The sequence below is a fragment of the Eleginops maclovinus genome, chromosome 7 (assembly GCF_036324505.1).
Source record: "Eleginops maclovinus isolate JMC-PN-2008 ecotype Puerto Natales chromosome 7, JC_Emac_rtc_rv5, whole genome shotgun sequence".
In the NCBI taxonomy this organism is placed as follows: Eukaryota; Metazoa; Chordata; class Actinopteri; order Perciformes; family Eleginopidae; genus Eleginops; species Eleginops maclovinus.
In genome coordinates this window covers 20,016,846-20,038,564 of record NC_086355.1, presented here as the reverse complement: position 1 = coordinate 20,038,564, position 21,719 = coordinate 20,016,846, and the positions used below count along the sequence as shown (strand labels likewise).

Genomic DNA, 21,719 nt, shown 5'->3' with positions numbered 1-21,719 from the left:
GTTCTCACCCGTCTATTTGAACTGCGCGATGAGGTGATGTTATTCTTGCATCATACTGATGAACTGTATGACAGACTGCATGATTTCCAGTGGCTCTCAAAATTGGCATACCTGGCCGATGTCTTTAGCGCACTCAATGCTTTGAACTTAGCGCTGCAGGGAAAAGCCGTCACCGCCTTCAATGTGCAGGACAAAATTAAAGCCGCAAGCCTCAAGGTGGAATTGTGGTGTGTCCGTCTGGATCGCCAGGAGTTTGACTGTTTTCCGACGCTTGTGGATTTTCTCCTCGCTGCAGATGAAGAGCTGGACTGCGGCTCAGTTGCAGCCTTCAAGGAACATCTGCAAGGCCTTCACTTTTAGCTGGGAAGATATTTCCCAGAACTAGATGCAGGCTATGAGTGGATCAGGAATCCATTTGGGGACAAAACGCACATCGAACACGTCAGTTCCAAGCTCCCATCAAGACAGGTTGACAGCCTTGTGGACATCGCATCTGATGGGACACTGAGGACGACTTTCAGAGAGAAAAGCTTGACGGACTTTTGGGTCCACGTCCAGCCTGAGCACCCAGAGCTGGCTGACGCTGCTCTGAAACTGTTGATGCCGTTTCCAACCACCTACAACTGTGAAGTTGGTTTTTCTACACTTGTTGGTCTGAAGACAAAGCAGCGTAACAGGATCAATGTGGACTGTGATATGAGACTAAAACTCTCCAGTTCGGATCCAGACATTGTTTCACTGATGTCTCAGCACAAGCAGCACCATTCCTCCCATTAGGTAGCAACAGAGACACGCAGTGTATGAGTGAGTAAACAATGCTATTTGTAAATGTAACAGTGTAAATAATGACCTTGTGTTTATTGTTAAATTCTTGTTGAACTTGGGCCTGCAACCATAGTTTTACTGTATTTTATTTTTGAAAATACACAGCAGAAGTTTGTGTCGTACTAAATGCGGTGCATTTTGCGTATCTCTCTGTTCGCTCGGACATAAACTCAGTAATAAATGTAGTCTATGTTTCATATGATGTGTAAAATCTATCAGCATTTACCGTTTAAATCGCATGTGAACGAAATGCTTGTAGAATCCGTAGTTGTATTTGTATTGTTGATTTAATGTGTGAACGAGCGATATAGAGAGGTCACATAAAGCTGTTATTATTAGGCTGTTATTGTAATATACTGTTGGAGTAGTAAGCAGGCCTATTGTATTTATTCTAGTTTATATTTAGTTATATTTAGTGTATATTTCTCCTTCCTTCTTTGTATTGAACTGTTGCACCTCAATTTCCCTCGGGATTAATAAAGCTTCTTGAATCTTGTATCTTGTTTTGGGATATTGGGGGAGTTAGGTGGTCCGTGAGTATTTGTTTATTGGTTAAGTGGTCCTTGGTCTGAAAAAGTTTGAGAAACACTGCTCTACTGCATAGAGACAAGTATTTTAAGTCTCGGAGATGTAATGTTCTAATATGCAAATATCTTGGATATCATTATATTTAATGTCGTAGAACAAAACGTGGTCATTTTCTTAAATTTGTGTCAACCACAGACCTTATTTCGAGCTGTTTCGAAAATTCTACGGAGAAATCCCACTGACTCTTGAGACGAGGGAACCAGAAGTGGTAAAATGCTAACTCACTTCCGGGTTTAAGGACTCGTTCCTGCGTCCCTCTATTCCAAAAAAAGTTGTGTTTAATATGCAAACTATGCATTATAATTATAAGTTCTTCTTTAGTCTGGGAGAAATCTGCGGACACAAAAAGACAAAGTTAGAAACATAAACGTCTTAATGAGTATTTTGGATGATTTCTTGACTCAAAAAAAAGACATGATATGAAAGCAAAATAGCAGACACTTAGAAATGACCCATGCGTGAATAAAGAAGATGTCTGCCTGCAGCTTCTCTCTAATCTGTGACGTTAGGCATTCAGCTGTTTTTAGTGCCAGAAAATCATCTGCTCCAGGATAGAGGAGCTCTGATTCTGCTCCAACACTTTTGTCTCTATTTTGACTCTGCTGACTGCCGTTTCCAGATGGTCGAGTGCCGCTCGAGTCCCGTCTCAAGCGGCATAAAGATTTGTGAGATCAGTCTCCTTCCGTGTTATTTCACATTTCCTGTTGATTCGCTTCCCCACGCTCTTTAGCAGCACTCTGCCTCCGCCCCGTAGGGCCCCCCCCTCGTCAGAAAAACCCAGCGGTTTGACAAGTGCACTTCTCGGGCTCCTCGTGAACACGCCTGGCAGCTGGATGGCAGAGAGGATGATTATGAGGCTTCTTATACCACCCGGAGCGAGGCTAATTGGCAGTGATGGGTGTGTTAATTGCGGTAGACGAGGTGGCAGCAGGCGTGTCTGACCGTCAAAGTGATTTGGAAGCAGGAAACAGCGGTATAAGAAGAAGAGGTCTCTCTTTAACTCCCCCCCCCTCTCTTTTTCTATGGGTTGGATTGATAGATGAGGGCAGAGTAATATATTCATTGAGGTAATTAGCCGGGAAAAGAGGCCGCTTGTTACTCGGCGCAGGAAATGTAGGCCGCCCCCTTCTCAGTATTCATCTCCCTCCAAAAATCCAGGGCGTTTCCGCTGGGACTTGGGCCTCGTCCCGCATTCGGCTGTGATTGAAGACGGGAGAGAGGCTACGGCGTGCATGTGTAATTATAAAACGGGAGTTAAGGACATATTTCTTGGAAAGAGCGGTTTGTGTTCCACCTGCAGGAAAAGGCAGAGGCAGATGTACGGAGAGAGCCACTCTTAGTGACTTCATAGAGAGTAAAGCAGGATGATAACTGCCAAGTGGTATCCAGGTAACCCTCCACAAGAACCCTGGCTCCTAAATGGTTGGGGGAGATCCCCTTGATGTCAGGACAGCAGAAAGTCGATTCATCTTCTGCTGCAGACTGAAAACCACCTGTTGCCATGGCATCTAAGCAAAAAATAATACTGCCATATGTATCAGGATCCAATTCAGTAGCACTTGTATGCTAATGTAATTACAGGTTTCTTTCTTTGTTAAATGTGTTTGTTCATGGTGAAATCCTCTAATTGTAAGCTGCTTTTGATTAAGAGTGAGCTAAAAATAATGTTATGTAACAAAGGCCATTCTCCGAGGGGTTCATTTGCAGCAAAGCACTACACTATCTGAGGGTTTTTTGTAAACCGGGTAAAAGGGGCGCTGTGCGCTCATACAAAAAAAATACAGATTTCCCCGTAAAATGTTAAAGTGATGCCAGAAAATAATATTTCTGCTCGTCAAAAACGGTATAATTACTCCAAGAATATGAAAAACCTGACAAATAGGGCTTCAGAGACAGTTTTGTTTTTACGGAGAATAAATAGGGGATGGATGTCCGGTGGGTCTGCTGGTGAACGAGTGGCAGCAGGCAGCAGGCTTACACTGAAACTGAGATTTCTGAATTAGTTTCTTTTACTCTCTTTTTTCTGTAGAGGAAGTAAAAAAAAACGCATTTCTGTATTCATTTGTTGTTTGGGTTGCAATATATGAGCTTAAAGATGTGAAAAAACTATTAGTTCTGTTTGCCGGAAAGTGGGCGGGGACGTAATTATGTCGGGAAGTGACGTTAGCGCCCTTATACCTTATTTTTCTAGAAAAACCTATCTTCACACAACTTGTGAGTTTTTGAGGTGTTGCATGCTGGGATGCGGAGGGTTTTTCTACTGCTGTTTAACAGAGTGTGTGTTTCCTCACTGACAGGGGACTTCGCGGTACTGCTGAAAGCCGGGATGTCCGTGAAGCAGGCCATCTTCTACAACCTGCTGTCCGCCCTCATGGCGTATGTGGGCATGGTGATCGGCACGGCCGTGGGACAGTACACACACAACGTCACCAGCTGGATCTTCGCCGTCACCGCGGGCATGTTCCTGTACGTGGCGCTGGTGGATATGGTGAGTTGAAAATGTTCCTGCATCACTTTTATCCGTCTCCTGTTGTGCAAAGCGGAGAAACATTTCTGATCCTGATTCTGTCTCCCTACAGCTGCCAGAAATGCTCCACGGCGACAGCGAGGACCACAAGCGCTGCCAGCTGGGTCACTTTGTCCTGCAGAACCTGGGAATGCTGACCGGGTTCGGCATCATGCTGCTCATCGCCATCTTCGAAGACCGCATCGTTATCGATTTTGGCTTTTAGTCTAGGAGCTAGCGGGGAGGGTAGCTGGGAAGTGAGAGCTGGGTGTATCAATATTGTTCTCCATGGCCTTAACATGCTTTGTTTGCGATGTAACGGCCCAGTCTTGCATGCAGTGTGGGTCTCGTTCACGGCCAGTGCCTCCATTCCAAACATGCAGCGGTAGCTTATGCATATCTCATGACTCTGCCAGTGATGTTTACACTCTGCTCCTCCATTACCTCTCCTCTGTCGGCTCCAATCTGTCTGCTCCCCTAGAGGAGAGGGGGGAAAAAAAAGGCCAAATGAAAGAAGAGTGACCGGAGAAGGCCTCCTCCGCTCCAAACCATTGACCTCCATCTAAAAACGAGCTGCTAGGTGGCGCAGGGAAACGCATCCCCACAGAGAGGCAGCTGTCACGGCCCAGCAGCTCATCGCCTATGCACCGTCACCTGTTGTTAGTGCGTTGTTGTCTCTCATCCACCCTGTGCTGTGTCCCATCATCCATGCCTCCTACATCTGCCGTGCGTGTTCCACCCGCCATCCATCATCAGCTTATGATGTCATCACGCTGTGTGTCAAACATCTCTCAAGCCCTGGCCACTGTAGCGGCACCGCAGCAGCTCCACAGAGCGACAGTGACGGAGGTTAGCTTAGCGTGTACACCTGGAAGAAAACTTTGTAGAGCTGAAATAATGTGACGACTAGGAGTAAAAAACTTAACTCAACCATTTTTGATATTCGGTTAATCGCTAGCGTCATTTTTAACGGACAAATGTCAGAAAATGCTTTTGCCTCTTTAATATGGAGGCTTCCTGCTTTCTCAGTTTGATATAAGTGACAATCTTTCTGTTGGGGATTGATAAAACAAAACGTTACCTCTGACTTTTAGAAGCTGGGATAGATATTTTAAATAATTTTCTGACATTTTATTGACCAAACGATTAATCGATTAACCTAGAAAATGAACTTTCCATGGCAGACCTTCTCAATGGCTCAATGTTAGTTTGTTTTTCGCTGCAACTTTTTTTCTTCCCATTTATGTTTTATATCAGTTAGATTTTTGGGGGATCATTAAACTTGTGTAGTTCATAGTGTTACCTAACACAGATGCTAATGCCTTTACAAAATAGCATTTACAACTTTTGGATAGAAACAATGAATGTCTGACCTTTAAGGGTTTGACAATCTTTAGCAAGAGGAGATGTATCCTCATTACATTTGTATCTTTCATTTATAAGAATCAGCAGTTTCAAAATGTGAATTCTGAAAAAGCTAGCTCTTCCTATCTTCACCTAAAGATGTTGTAGTTAGCTAGATTTATTTAGGGTCCCTCTATGGGTCCAATCGGACCACCCGGCAGTGGACCTGTATTTACAGTAGGTAGGTGGAAATGTCACACCAATGCAGATTTTTTTAATGTACTGTAAACACATGAAGTCTTTATAACATCAGTAGTAAGAAAGCACAGTTTTGTTGCTGCTAAATAATAGTTTTGAAGGTACAAGGAATCAATTCCTGACAATCTACAACAGACCAATCAGAAGAGGAACAATGAACCTTGAGGCAGCTTCCCCTGCATTGTAATGGATCAAAGCATTCATACAGATCATTATTTTCATTATTTAATTTTTAATTTTTTTTTACAAGCATTCCTTGCGTTTGTTCCCCAGGGTGTGCGTTATAGTCACTCAGCTGACTGCCAAATGTGACCGGAGTGTGGATTTTCAGTGGCTTGTGCTTGACACCCCCCCCCCCCCCCCCCTCTCCCCCACATTCCATTGGCTGTCCCCGCAGCTAACATGCTAGCGCCTAGCGTCAGTTGCTGGAGCACACAGGTTCTGTGTGTGTGTTTTCATTTATCCTGTCACTGTGTGACATCCACATCGTATGTGTCAACTGGCTGTAAATCATCGTTGGTCTCATCGAACCCGTGTTATCGATCCGACTGAACCATGCATGACGCATGAGAGAAACGGTACAGACATTGTGTTGAGTGTACATTTGTTTTCATTCTTTGTACTGCAAAGTTAAACTATTGACAACCTTTGTTACTTTTTAAATGAACTGTGCTTGATGTTCAAGTTGAACTCTTTGGGGCGTAGTATAATGGAGAGAATATAATTTGTCAACACTTCATTTTAATATTTCCATCTGTTCCTACACCACGATACACACTGTTTATTTGACTTCTTTCAGTTTCCTACGATACACATTTTGTATTTTTTAAAGACTAAATGTACTTTTTATGAACATTACTTCCCTACGAGGTCCTGAATTTCCTGTGTAATTAAATGGTACTGTCTGGTGTGCGATAAGGCTCCGTGACACTTAACACACTATGCCCCAAAGCGGTTTCTCTTGTCCTCATCAAGCAAGGAATTGTCTGTAAAATGAAGGTCCATGATTTGTTCTCACTTTTTGCTTTGTTGTATGTATGTTTGTTCAGTAAGCTGGATATAAAATGCAAAGTGTGACATCCTTTCTGTTCGCCTTGTCTGTGCATTGTCCACTGTACGAAAGCAAATAAACTGAAAAGGTCTCCGATGCTGCTGGCGTAGGCTAATGTAACAGAGACAATTGTGTAGGTGCGAAACCGCGACTGCGTTCCTCCGCAGCGTTGTCCTGCCTCACGCTGCGCTATTCCTCATTCATTTCCTGTGTTCAACGGGTTAAGCCAAGATCATTCTTTAATAAACCTGCACCCAAAAGTGCATGTGGACATAATGTATTTATAATGTAGCTGCATTACTGTTGTTTTATATTTATGTACGCTATCATGCTAAGTGCTAGTTACATAAATTGTCAATATTATCTACATCAACTAAACCATTGCATCACTGTGAAGACAAATCTTTGAAGAAGGGCTGTGGCGACTTTCCTTTCCAAATCTAGCTACTTGTTCGGGTGTTATTGGAGACTGCAAATTAATCGCACATGAACAAAGCCGCCGCTGATCCCGCCCTGGCTTGCAGTGTTGCTTTATGGTCACTTTGCTGGTCCAAAGCCCGGATCAATAAGTACGGTTGGGTGTAGAGTTAGCAATTCCATCCCACATACACAGTCTCTTGATTAAATATGATAATCTAACATTTAACAATACAGGACAACATTGATTTATGTAATGTTGCTCTAGACAAAGCATTAAAGTCAACAAGTAATGGCGTATTTCAAAAGAAATCTGCAGAAGAACGTTCATTTGTAGTTCTAAACATATTAAGGGTTTTCCCCCCACCTTTTGTCTCTCCTACAGCATCCATTACAATTGAAGTCAAATTGCTAATTATTCTAACGTCTATAGCTACTTTCATTACTATGGAGTTGACAACATTGCCTCTAAGCGGAAGTTTGGTGGTGTCATCCCAAACCCTTCAGCTAACATGTTGATGTGTCCTTGAGAAAGATACCTAATGCTAAATGGCTCCCAATGGCCAACTGAGTGAATGTTTGTCCTCCCCGAGCAGATAGCACCTTATATGTCTGCCTCTGTGTGAATGGGTGAATGCTGACTTGTATATGTAAAAGCACTTTGAGGGGTAGCAAAGACTGGAAAAGCCCCATATACAGTGGGGCAAAAAAGTATTTAGTCAGCCACCAATTGTGCAAGTTCTCCCATTTAAAAAGATGAGAGAGGCCTGTAATTTTTATCATAGGTATACCTCAACTATGAGAGACAGAATTAGAAAAAGAAATCCAGGAAATCACATTGTCTGATTTTTAATGAATTTATTTCAAATGATTGTGGAAAATAAGTATTTGGTCAATAACAAAAGTTCATCTCAATACTTTGTTATATACCCTTTGTTGGCAATGACAGAGGTCAAACGTTTTCTGTAAGTCTTCACAAGGTTTTCACACACTGTTGCTGGTATTTTGGCCCATTCCTCCATGCAGATCTCCTCTAAAGCAGTGATGTTTTGGGGCTGTCGCTGGGCAACACAGACTTTCAACTCCCTCCAAAGATTTTCTATGGGGTTGAGATCTAGAGACTGGCTAGGCCACTCCAGGACCTTGAAATGCTTCTTACGAAGCCACTCCTTCGTTGCCCTGGCGGTGTGTTTGGGATCATTGTCATGCTGAAAGACCCAGCCACACTTCATCTTCAGTGCCCTTGCTGATGGAAGGAGGTTTTCACTCAAAATCTCACGATACATGGCCCCATTCATTCTTTCCTTTACACGGATCAGTCGTCCTGGTCCCTTTGCAGAAAAACAGCCCCAAAGCATGATGTTTCCACCCCCATGCTTCACAGTAGGTATGGTGTTCTTTGGATGCAACTCTGCATTCTTTCTCCTCCAAACACGACCAGTTGAGTTTTTACCAAAAAGTTCTATTTTGGTTTCATCTGACCATATGACATTCTCCCAATCCTCTTCTGGATCATCCAAATGCCCTCTAGCAAACTTCAGACGGGCCTGGACATGTACTGGCTTAAGCAGGGGGACACGTCTGGAAGTGCAGGATTTAAGTCCCTGGCGGCGTAGTGTGTTACTGATGGTAGCCTCTGTTACTTTGGTCCCAGCTCTCTGCAGGTCATTCACTAGGTCCCCCCGTGTGGTTCTGGGATTTTTGCTCACCGTTCTTGTGATCATTTTGACCCCACGGGGTGAGATCTTGCGTGGAGCCCCAGATGGAGGGAGATTAGCAGTGGTCTTGTATGTCTTCCATTTTCTAATAATTGCTCCCACAGTTGATTTCTTCACACCAAGCTGCTTACCTATTGCAGATTCAGTTTTCCCAGCCTGGTGCAGGTCTACAATTTTGTCTCTGGTCTCCCTTGACAGCTCTTTGGTCTTGGCCATAGTGGAGTTTGGAGTATGACTGTTTGAGGTTGTGGACAGGTGTCTTTTATACTGATAACGAGTTCAAAAAGGTGCCATTAATACAGGTAACGAGTGGAGGACAGAGGAGCCTCTTAAAGAAGAAGTTACAGGTCTGTGAGAGCCAGAAATCTTGCTTGTTTGTAGGTGACCAAATACTTATTTTACCGAGGAATTTACCAATTAATTCATTAAAAATCCTACAATGTGATTTCCTGGATTGTTTCCCCCATTTTGTCTCTCATAGTTGAAGTGTACCTATGATGAAAATTACAGGCATCTCTCATCTTTTTAAATGGGAGAACTTTTTTTCAATTGGTGGCTCACTAAATATTTTTTTGCCCCACTGTACATCCAGTCTATTACCATTTACTTTCATACTCAACGTCCCCCTCAAGACACATCGGGTCCCCACAGCTTAAAGAAAGTTAGATTTTAGACTTGTTGCCACTGGGAAATGTTTTAATAACCAAATCTAAAAAACGAAATGAATTATGAACAGTTTTGTATATCGTAACTAAAAACGTTACTTTTCAGGTTACATGGCAACTATCACAGAATTTGCACGTTCCCGTTTTTGGGTCGCTCGAAGACTATACATACTCCTTTTTTGTTGAAAAGAACTGAGTGACTATAATGAGAGAGGCATTTGGTAAAGTTATTCATTAAATATAGCTGTTGCAAATTATTTTTGAGAACTTCAACTGTGACAATGCCTTTTAGGATCAGTTTAAAAGTATGTAAAAAAAAGATTCTGGATGTCTCCCTGCTAGTTGCACGGCACATCAAGATGGACGGCCACATCGGAGTTACAGCCTAACGTACTTGATGAGGAGTCTGTTGTGCGACAAGTTGATGTTTCAGAGTGGTAAGTGAAGTTAGCATCTTTGTCTTTATTATGTTTGTGAGCTTGTTGTTTTGTAACTGAACACATCGAGTGACATGTTGTTGATTTTTTGGTAGAAATGTGCAGAAGCTTTTGGGATTACATCTAAAAACTGCAGACTGCCATGTTTGCAGTCAACATTTTAGTATACTAATGCTAACTCTTTTTAGGTTTCTGTGCCGTTTGGGTATTAGACAGTGAATGGCTGTTGGAACATACTCAGGGCTATCTATTTTTTAGAAGCAAAGGCACATCCTTCAGTGGAGGAATGTGGAAACAGCTAGTGACAAACTTTGCACTCATACGTCCGGATAGTCAAGGTGAGACATTTTAGAGTTCATAAATAATGAAAAATATTTTTTATTGGAGGGGATCTTAAGGCAAACTTTGACACTACTTTTGTGTAATACATTCTCTAACAAGACAGCAAAGACAGGAACTAGTGCTGTTGTTTGAGAACAGCACTAACTACACTTCCTGTGTTTTCTCTCTTCAATCTCTTTAATGAGCTGTCAGTGCATGTGAAACAAACTGAGCCTAGGAGTTGAGCTGGCAGAGCAGCGCTACGCCTCGTCGGATCCAGTGCTCAGCCGCCACGTTGGTGTTGAGCGTCATGGCGATGACGTAGTTGGTGGAGTGTCCTGTGGTGGACAGGGTGCCGCGCCGCTCGCTGGTCTTGTAGACGGGCACCATGTAGCACATCCTCTGGGGGATGTCCTGGCGTTTGAGGGGCTTCAGCCACATCTGATGGAGAGAGACGAGGGGATTTTAAAGTTTAAGATGTGGCTGCCACATCTACTTCCATTCACAACTTCAGCTCTAAGTCACTGTCATTTAGGGGCTGATTTACATTCAAAACTTTTAACTGGGGGAATAATTAAACTGGCAAATGGAATTCTCTGCCTCTGCTGATGGACAACAAGTTTACCCGTCCTGATTAAATCACAGATGCATGATGATGGGAATGTAGTGAAATACATCTACTGAGAAATTGTACTTAAAGAGGCACTTGTACTTTGTGTCTCTACTGGGACATATCTCATGCTTCAATGTTCAAAAAGCTCTTTATTGTTCTCATACTGCCTGTGCTGCGGCACCTCTTTTCACCCTCTGTCTGAAACCAGAGCCAGTCTGCTGATTGGTCAGCTGGCCGGCTCTGTTGTGATTGGTCAACCCCTTAGAGATGTCCCACCCCTTAACCTATCATGTACAAGGTCTTAGACCGCTAGAAAATAGGCCCCTTTAAGTATAATTATGGGCTATTTGTACTTTAGTATTACAAGTTATGCTACTTCATCCATTAACTCCACGATATTCAAGAAACCAATATTGTATTTTTTACTCCACTACATTTATCTGACAGCTTTAGTTACATTATAGATGATATATTTTACTAAATATACATTTAAATATATAGATATTGGCATGTCATTATAAGTTACGAAATTCTGCAGCAGCTACAAAGTAAAATGGGCTCCATTTCAACCTGCTGTGATAAAAACAATGTGTCACTAATGTCGATCTAATAATGAACATTTCTATGAATCTGAAATGGGCTAATCGTAAGTAAGTAAAGTTTATGTTGATGCCAATAGTTTTGTACTTTTAATGAAGTAAGATTTTGAATGAAGGTCTTTTACTTGGAACAGAGTATTTTTTACAATTCAGTATTGCCCCTTAAGATAAGTATAACATTTGAGTTTTACCGACTCAGACCACAAGGAACCTGCATCCCAACTGGTCTTCCAGCTCCCCAAGTTCTCCCACCCCACACCTCTCCTTCACTGGCCAGAATCCACTTCAAGACACTGGTACTGGTCTACCGAGCTGTGAAGGGATCAGCCCCTTCCTACATCCAGGCCTTGGTTAAACCATACAATCCATCACGTTTGCTCGGCGTCAGCCAATCAACTTGCTACTCCAAAAAAACAAAAACAAACACTCACCAGTACTTATAGTTCTGAGGTCTTTACACTGACTTCCTGTCCGTCAACAAATTCATTTAAAATAACTGCTGCTGGTTTATGAAGCAATGAATGGTTTTTGCCCAAAGTACATTTCCAATCTACTGCTAATCTATGAACCATCCAGAACTCTCTGGTCTTCTGGGACGGGTCTGCTTGCTGTCCCCAGAGTCAGAACTAAAGCAGCATTCAGTTATTATGCTCCAAATATCTGGAACAATCTACACAGAACCCTGCAGGTCCGCTGCTACTCTTACTGCTTTTAAATCCAGGCTGAAGACTTTTCTTTTTGCCGCTGCTTTTAATTGAACTATTCTTATCCAACATTGCACTGTAACTTTTATTCATGCATTTTATTCATGTTTTATGTTCATTTCAATCTCTTTATAACAGTTTTTAAATGCCATTTGTTTATGCGTTTCTTAATGTCTTTCATTTTTGTAAAGCACTTTGAATTGCCTTGTGTGAAATAAACTTTCCTTGCCTTACTATGGTGTGACTTGGAGTGAACATAAGTGAACTTTCCTTGTTGTTCGGAGTTTGATTCTCTATGTTTATGCACTTATTGTGTAAGTCGCTTTGGATAAAAGCGTCAGCCAAATGAAATGTAATGTATTGAGTACTTTTTCCACCACTGATTGAAGGCCATGCTCGTAAGAGAAACAATCACATTATATCTGGATTTGGAAAGTCAGGCCAGGAAACACAGTAGGAACTTATCTGGATCTCTATCTGTTATCCAAACATTATCTTACAAATTGAAACTTTGGGGAAGTAAACTTATAAAACAATAGCATTAAAAAGGAAGAGTTCCCCTTGGGCTATTAAGAAGTCTTGGTTATGCAAAAAGGATAAACTGGGCCACTCATAAAAACATCTTTAAAAACAAAACAAAACCCGAAAACAGTTTGTTGAGTTGCAGCCAGAAAAGTCCTCATCTGGTTCCATAACGGGCGCTTCTGTGCAGATTTGCATTTCAAAGCCAGCCTCTGTTGTGCTTTTCCACCCCACATAATAATAAACACATTTTTAATTAAGTTCCGCTCTTGTCAAAAAACTGATTCTGTTAATAACTTGCCCCGAAATGTCTGAATATTCAAAAAGTCGGTCTGTGCATTATTCATAATCCCTGAATGCTTTGTGAAGAACAGAGGGGGGAATGAAAAAAGACGGGGAAACTTGATCAGCTCTCTGCCACTGGCACTCTGTTCCATCCCCCTGTCAGTCTGCTTTCATATTCCATATCAAGCTCTGGTAATGAATAAAAGGATGAGAGAGCGAGGCCTCCTGCGGGCACAGTGTTAAAAAAAGTATGGCGTCCAGAGAACACAGAGCTGCTAACATCCTCCTGGGGAGAGGAACAGCTACAGGAGGGAGCTTGTTGTTCCCTTTCTCCTCCGGGAATCACAATATTAGTCTCAGATTTAGTTTCTTTTTAAACAGCCTTAAAATGATGCTCCGTTTCATAATTTCAAACAGCTAATATTTTTTTTCGCCCCGATATCCACAGGGGCAGACTCAATACACCTCCTCCCCTCGGACTTTATGTAAGGATGTTATGCAACACGGATTATCTATGTTTCTTTGACTGCTCGTCTGTGCTGTTCTCCACCGTACGCTGCCATGTGATCCCACCTTAAGGCTTCATAGTTGTAGCTGCAGTTTGAACCACAATTGTGTTGTTCAGGGATTTTTTTTATTGCCAACTTTGTTTTGTCATTTGTCCTTTTCATTGCGCAAACAAGTAAACAGTTGCTGATACTGACATATATAGAAAAATAAAAAGGTAAACCCACATTAAAAACCACTAAAAACTAGACTTCACATGGTGGCCGAGCTGTGCAAATGTGCTACAACGGACCAAAACACGAACATTAGGAGACATAATGCAAATTTGAAACAAAATATGATGGTCAATTTATAATCCTGGACCCCCAAAAAGTGCACTTGTACCAGCTGTGTGCATCACTTTGTATTGTTCCCATTTCCATTGTGTTTTGAGCTTCTTTCAGAATTTTTCTTTGTAAAGGGTTTTTTGTAAACGCTGCGCATCTGTTGTCAGCTGGTGAAGAAGTTTCTTCAAGGGATGTGGTTTGTGTTTTTTCATTTGCACTGTTTTTTTAAAGTGCAGCGTGTTTCTTTCAATGGAAGTCTTTTGCACCTGTTGGTCATCGTACAGAGATAATACAGAAGATACTAAAGTACACATTGAAGTTCTTTGAGCACTGTAAGGACAACAAAATCCATGACTGCAACTTTGATTTTTAAACTAAAAAGATTACCTTTCAAGCCAACGTGGATGACAAGTGTAAAGATCAAAGAGTCCAGAAAAGCTACCTAATGTACATGAGAGGCTATTTTTATGTCATCTCTATTTCAAATGTTTCAATAAGTCTTCATGTGACTGGTTTCATACTGGTTCCATGTGACTCAATCTCAGATTTCCTCAGGCGAAATAACTTCCAACTGTCTGTACAGTTGTATATCATTCCCGAGATTAAAGTCTGACTCATCTTTTCCAGTGTTACTTGACTCACAGTTAAAGTTCTTGTAGAGCTTGGCGCATACGTGCAAATGATTAACAACTATTTTGGAAAGAAGATTGAATATACAAACCTGTACACATAAAACTTGATGGAAGTAGTGAACTAGGACTCCAAGGGTGCCTTTTACTAAGAAACATCCAATCATACACAATCCAGTTTTAAATTCATTAGCTTAAATCAACTCTGATCAATTGTCTGGGTCAGTTTTGGAGGATTTCAGCATCTAAGGCTAGGTTTTGTCCACAACTGTATGATGAAAGATTTTTGAATTTGCTACAGCTGTGATCAACAACCTCCAGATGCCTCCAATTTATACATGCTTATAAATGTGGTAGATTCAAAATGACAGACTCTGTCACATTGCAATTTGTTGCATTTAAACAATTGTGTTTGCTAACAAGTGGTTAAACGAGACTACTAAACGTTGTTGAGTTGAAGTCATGTGACTGTGATGTAGTTTGTTAGCTTTTTACTTCTGGCAATAACATTTAACCGTAAAAAAATGATAACAAGTGGAGATTACCATGCTGAACCAAACATGCAAGTATCATACTTTTTTGTTTTGCCACAGATCTTATTTTCTTCTCTGCAGTATTGGTTGGTTGAAAATCGATTTTTTTCCCTGGGAGCCTTTGTGATTCTAATATTGATGAGATGAACAGGCTACGGAGTTGTTCTGGCAAAACAAAAACATAAAAGGACGTTGGCATGCACACAATGTCAGGTTAAATAAATGAAGTAGCAATAGTAAGTGTGTAGATTCTAAAACTCAGATTGATATCTCCATGCTTCTTACTCACCACAGGCATGGGGTCATGCAGCACTTTGGGGTAGGACTCAGCGAGGAGTCTGGCCTTCCTATCCCAGCGGGCACCATCCAGAAACAGACCTCGGATGTACACACCTGAGGGTCACACACACACAAACACACACAGAGATCATTTAGAGGAACAAGGAAGGTTAGTGTTGCTGAGATGTGAATATAATCGACTACCTCCTAGAAACTTTCCACCACCTCTAGTCATGGAGGAACCCTGTGACATGTTTGCAAGCGATTTTAAAACGCATAATAAGGAAGAAAGCATGTGAGCTTTACTGGGCTGGGGAGAGAAATGGGGCATTAAGAGATAGCCGACTGTCTGTATCACACACTAAAATGCACAAACACACCGTTAGATGTGTAAGTGTGACGGGGCCCCAGGTGAGGAATAACTATGGGTGAGACTCTGACTTATGAGCTGGAGGCCCAGCCAGGCGCTCATGTAAAAATATATGATTTACACCGACACATTCCATCTGATTAGTTCTGGCTTTGATGTTGGTCGCAAGTACAAGTGTGCGGCTCTAGGGAGTATCCTGCTGACAGAAAGGTGGGTTGTGTCTGGTAAAACTTAGTCTGTTGTGATTCAAACTAACCAATTGTTAAATATAGTTGTACATAACATCAACTTAGTTCTGTGTAAATCCTGTTCATTTATGAGATTGCTTAATTTGTTTACTAATCACCTTTCTCATTAAATGTATTTATTTGGTTGATATTTTAAAAGAGCAAAGTGTCACACAGAAACCGCATGGTGATCAATTGTGTTCATATGTGATTACAGGTATGATGCATTTTTCCTTTTTGAAAATGTGTCGTTTTCAATGTTTTATTTCATATTCCTGTTGACACACATGATGTAGTTGCTACTACACTACAGCGTGTTCTGTTGAACATATATTTTTTATTTATATTTGGAATTTCTTTTTTTTAATATACTGGCTTGAAGAACAATATAAGGGTTTTTTAGTCACTCATTTGAACATTTATTCATTTAATTGTCAGATTTACTGTATCATTTTAAATAATTGTATTTGAATATTCAAGATTGTAATACGATGTGATTCATATTGTTACTATATTAATGTTAATATTCAGCATTTAAACTGAATTGTTTTGCATTATATTATCTGTTGTATTTCATACTGTTAAGTTTAAGGTTTTTTTTATTGTAAAAAAGCTGTGTTCGTTTATTTACACTCTGTTGTTGTTTTTTCCACCCACTGATTATGTTCCGCTTTTCCTTCCCTTTGTGCCATTCTGAACATTTTTCTCCGAAAGTGCTCTCTATTTCATGGTTTGTTCTCTCTCCCTTCAATGAACTGAGAGATGGTTTGTAGAACAAAGACATTCAACCCTATCAAAAGCTATCCTAATATCCTGCTTTGCTATTAAACTTTCTTCTATCCACCAATGTTCTCAACTGCCCCCCCCTTGATATCCTACCGTCCTCTGGGGGCCGTTTGTACTGGTGGTCTTCCAGGACTTCAAAGTCAAAGCCGAGTAAGTCGATAGGGACGGTGTGTTTCCTGGCATAGTTCTGCTGGCTGCCTGTGAGGAAGGCCTGGGTGAAAAAGAATCCTGACACCCAGAAAACAGCAGGGGTGCCGTGGTCATACCAGTCCTAAAAACACAGCAGAGGAGAGAAGAGGAGAAGAGAGGAGAACAGAGAACAGAAGGATGTGTATAACCAAAACCAACCAGAGTACAGAGTACCTAACAGCTTACAGATGATTTCAGGTGGTTGAGATTTAGTACGGTTTAGGTCACAATTTTTGTTCAGTTAGACTACTCAAACTAAACTAAATACGTTTATTAGAAGCAGTATATAGTTTGAGTTTGGCGTCTAGGCTTGGGGTAAGCGATTTAACATTTATTACGGAGTTCTCGAAAGCAACAATGAACCTGGGTAATATTTATGCTTCTAGGCTTTGTATCCTGAACACACTTGGAAGAACCTCAGGCTTTTTTCGTTCCCTTACAAACAGCAAACGGACATGTTCCCTAAAATGTCAAGGTATTCTGCCTTAGATAAGAAACCCATGACTTGAAAGTTCACTCTGTGGGGAGTCATGGGTGGACATCTCTGTTAGATAACACACACACACACACCCACACCCACACAGGTATTTCTCCTGTGAAGATAGAAAGGGAAGCATGTGAACTGACTGATGAAGTTCATTTGGCAGACTCACATGATTATGTCATGTGAGTCTGCAAGGGTTTCATGTACCAACTGTTCCCATGAGCGAAGAAAGGATTACCGAATCCCTCCCGCTCCTGTGTGTAAACAAGTAATGGAATGGTCTTGTGTAACTCATGTGTGACACAGCTTAAGGCTTAAAAAGGCAGGGCTTCAGTCCACTATAGAGGGTCCAGTATGCAGCTTTTCATGTGATACCAGGCCTGAGAGGTCTACTATTCTTTCAGACACTTGTACTGTGTCTCAATTCACATACTTCTGTACTTACAGTTGTTATTGCATACAAATGCTGTGTATGAGCACAGCAGCCGTGCGCAATTTGAGAAAAGGATACCTATTTGAAATTCACACAATGTGCAAGCTTTCCCGGTGTATGACATTGCACTGTACTCAGAAAAAAGCTTCAAATTGAGACACAGCATAGTAGAGTACATGTTATAAGACATTTTAGAGGCGTGTGGTTAGGCCCAAATCCTAACCATGCCATTTTAAGTTAGGTAATCCTTTCATTGTTATAGTAGCTATTGTAACCAATGTGAGCAATTAGCACAGATGCTGATGAAATATGACTTTGCTCAGACCAATCAATGTTGGCTCTTGACAAGTTAAGCTGCAGAAGCATGACTTCATTACACTGTACAGTAGTTGTGTATATAACAGTAAACCTTTGAAATTTAAGTCTTGAAATGTTGTTTTTCAAAATTCTATACTGTCATTTTTTATGACATTATTTGCACATTTTTAACATACTATACTATGTTGTTTTTTCTGACGTACCTGTAAAAACTTAAGTCGCTCCAGAAAGTCATTGACGTAGCTTCCAAGGGGTTTGAGGCTTGGGTAGGACTTTTTTATCCACATGCCCGGGATACGACCTGTCAGAATGCTGCTTACCACCTCCTCCAGCTCAGAAGACATCACCACCAGCCCCTGCAAGTCAAAGAGATACAACAAGATATCTGACCATGAATGCAAACAGATCTACATACACACATAGTATCAAGGTGGGAACAGGGGCACACGTTCTTTTGTCTTCTTATAGTGGTATTTCTTTCACAAACCGCAGAACTGAAACGTCCTATATGAAAACAAGAAACAGTTTCACGGATAGGAAAAAACAATCAGAAGTATTCGCTCTGAAATGTACTGCAAGGACATGGTGGAAGTTCACTGTGGGATCAAACCTTTAAAAAGAGCTGGGTTGTGTGAAATGAGAGTACGTTTTATTAGGTTGCTATAACACACTTGTGTAGTGATTGGAAATGTGAAGGTGTTCTAGTGCTGTTCGAATACTTGTCACTTAAAAAGCTCTCTGTTGAGATGGGTGACAGACAGCTTCAAAATGAGAACCCTTCTTTGCTCTGCAGGGGGCCTATGGTTGATGAGCTCATTCCCCTTACTTGACTCTTTATGCACTTTCCACTTAAGTCCCAAGAGACTGCTGCATCTCAGGAGGAAATGTGTGTGTAATTTGTTTAACAAATGGTATAGAAAGACATGTGTATGCTCAGGCGTGTACTTTAACATTTTTTAAATGTGGTTTAATGAGGAGTGCAGAGCTAAACATATGCACATATGCTCAGATTGTATTCTGTTTGGTCTTTAGTTTGCAAAACTATGAACTGGATAATTGCACTCTTCTTAGTCTAATGAGCACGGCATGTGCAATATCTCCAAACCTTTAGAAACACAAAGTCAGTAATAACATTTTTGTATTTTATTGAAGTAGATATTTTCACTTCTGCAAGTGGGTCTCTGAGTGATGGTAGTTAGTGGTTTGAATTAGCAATATTGGGTAGTCTTCCCATTGTCTTCATGTTGATAGCCTTGGCACACGCAGCAATGGTGTCGCTGCAGCTCCCCTGTTTTCTTTTGGATTGAAACATTTAATTCTCACAACTTTTAAAAAATGTCTTTAGAAACATAACATTGCATAATTCACATCTTCGTATTACCATGCTAGTGGTGTGGATGTAGGGATGTCTGTCTATTGGAAACTATTGACTACCATCAAATCTGGAAAAAACAGGCATGGTGCAGAGAGGATGAAAACCTTCTTCTATTCCCAAGAGCCTCAGCTTTTCTTAGTTTTGCACAAATAAGCAAATGTAGCTGCAGCGATAAGACCATAAATGTATTAATTGATCAACAGAAAGTAACCGCAAAGTATTTTCATAATGCATCAGTGGTGGCAGAAAATGTTTCTTTGGGCCTCTTATCATTAGGATTTACAGTGTTTCTCTTTTTATATTATATAAGATTAAACTCAATATATAAAACAAGCCATGTAAAGACATAACTTTCAACTTAAAAAAACTGGGAGGGACATATTTACCTATCTTCTGATATTTTATAGACCAAACGACTAACCAATACAAGTAGAACATAACTGTGAGATTGGTCAATACTGTAAATAATAAAGTTTCCAGTAAGAAAAAGTCCCAGAAGAGTTCAAGGAAAGTAGTATAAGAAAAAGAGTGAGAGAAAGTAAAGGTGATCGTTGGAGTTGGCTTCAACATGTTCTGAAGTTGACATAATGAGTTCTGTTAAATCAGACTACAGAAGGCTGTAACCGAACGTAGGCATTATATTTCTACCCCCTGACATTGACAGGCAATTAAGTGCATTGTAAAAATAATAATACTCATAGCAGAAATGTCCCCGTCCTACCGATCAGTGGGTTTTTGATTTTATTTTACAATGAACAGGATATCATTATTAGAATGATCAGATAATGAACAATTGCTTTATATAAATGTATAATACTAATCATAATGTAGAAGTTATATTTACTTATTTCCAGATGATATGGAGTAAGCAGCAGATCAGATGGGAGTGTATTGCTTGTTTATCTACACTCTTTTAGGGCCAGGTAGTAGAACACTCCACAGGGTTTGACCCTCATAATAAGAGTGCCTCACACAAGTTGTGTGTGAAGAGGCAGAAGGTAGCAAATTAAACACCCGCTGTGTCCATGTAAACTATGTAGATGCAGGCTTCCAGGAAGAGAGAATATGCAGAGGAGGAAACTCATTGACTTTAATATAGTTTGCACATAAATTACAATTGCATCAAATTTGTTCTTTTCCTAATTATTGGGCTCAATTTTCTGACGAATACTTCTGGGCCAGTGGTTACAATGGTTGGGCCAGTGAAATTGAAAATCCACTCGCCTGGAGTGCCAAAGAGCCACTATTATTGCTCTAGCAGTGTGTGGACTGGCAAAAAGAAGTCATCATAAGAAGACATAACATTAACAAATGGAGATCCTGATTCTAGCAGCGTGGGCTCAGTTACCCTCTGTGCTTCAGAGGGTAAGAGTACTTTCTGAGGGAAGGTTAAGAGCACTCGCTAATGATTCAGATATATTTTGGTGGCTGCTTCATTCCTGTCCTTCAAACAGGGTCAACTACATTTCTATCGTGTATCAATTTCAGCTCAGTGCTTTACACCTTCACCTGTTGCACGCTGTCACATCAGCAGTTATTAAACAGGAAGTGGAGTAACATACTGCATATAGATTTTCAGGAGGAGGCAGTTATTCTGCATAGTGGTTCATTCACTAAACTTTCCCAATTACTGTCCGAGTGTTTCCCTGTAATAGAAAATGATGGTGTTAGATCAGTGTGCTTGGATGGTGGTGCTTACTTCCAACAGTATCAGTTTTCTGAGGATGTATTATCGGAGTTTCCCGTGTAATCATACAGCAGAGGTGTGCTTCCTCTGATGAGATATTGCTTTCGCTGCGCAGAAATGTGAAATCAATGATGATTCATCATTCGGCTGCGCTGTTTATCCAAAACAAACACATTTAATGTAATTACCGTGCGTTCGGCCATGCATCACGCCATAAGTATCCAAACGATTCCTGAGGGTGGGTTCAAAAGTTATGCCCTTACTGCTCAAATGTACAGTGGGGCAAAAAAGTATTTAGTCAGCCACCAATTGTGCAAGTTCTCCCATTTAAAAAGATGAGAGAGGCCTGTAATTTTTATCATAGGTATAACTCAACTATGAGAGACAGAATGAGAAAAAGAAATCCAGGAAATCACATTGTGTGATTTTTAAAGAATTTATTTTCAAATTATTGTGGAAAATAAGTATTTGGTCAATAACAAAAGTTCATCTCAATACTTTGTTATATACCCTTTGTTGGCAATGACAGGTCAAACGTTTTCTGTAAGTCTTCACAAGGTTTTCACACACTGTTGCTGGTATTTTGGCCCATTCCTCCATGCAGATCTCCTCTAAAGCAGTGATGTTTTGGGGCTGTCGCTGGGCAACACGGACTTTCAGCTCCCTCCAAAGATTTTCTATGGGGTTGAGATCTGGAGACTGGCTAGGCCACTCCGGGACCTT

At 40.9% G+C, this 21,719-nt stretch overlaps 2 protein-coding genes across 2 annotated transcripts in view; one reads left to right on the top strand and one right to left on the bottom strand.

Moving 5' to 3' along the window:
• The window catches only part of slc39a10 (solute carrier family 39 member 10), a 40,183-nt gene extending 33,512 nt beyond the window's left edge, over positions 1 to 6,671 (top strand). The window contains 2 exon segments of the mRNA XM_063888637.1: positions 3,711 to 3,901; positions 3,993 to 6,671. Coding sequence (XP_063744707.1) covers positions 3,711 to 3,901; positions 3,993 to 4,145 — 344 coding nt within the window. The 3' untranslated portion in view covers positions 4,146 to 6,671.
• Positions 6,672 to 9,156: 2,485 nt separating this feature from the next.
• The window catches only part of dnah7 (dynein, axonemal, heavy chain 7), a 112,244-nt gene continuing 99,681 nt past the window's right edge, over positions 9,157 to 21,719 (bottom strand). Inside the window, exons 63-66 of the mRNA XM_063888022.1 lie at positions 18,138 to 18,290; positions 16,604 to 16,781; positions 15,138 to 15,241; positions 9,157 to 10,571 (exon numbers count right to left, since the gene is read on the bottom strand). Of these exons, the coding sequence (XP_063744092.1) occupies positions 10,365 to 10,571; positions 15,138 to 15,241; positions 16,604 to 16,781; positions 18,138 to 18,290 (642 nt within the window). The 3' untranslated portion in view covers positions 9,157 to 10,364. The remainder of the gene's footprint in view (positions 10,572 to 15,137; positions 15,242 to 16,603; positions 16,782 to 18,137; positions 18,291 to 21,719) is intronic.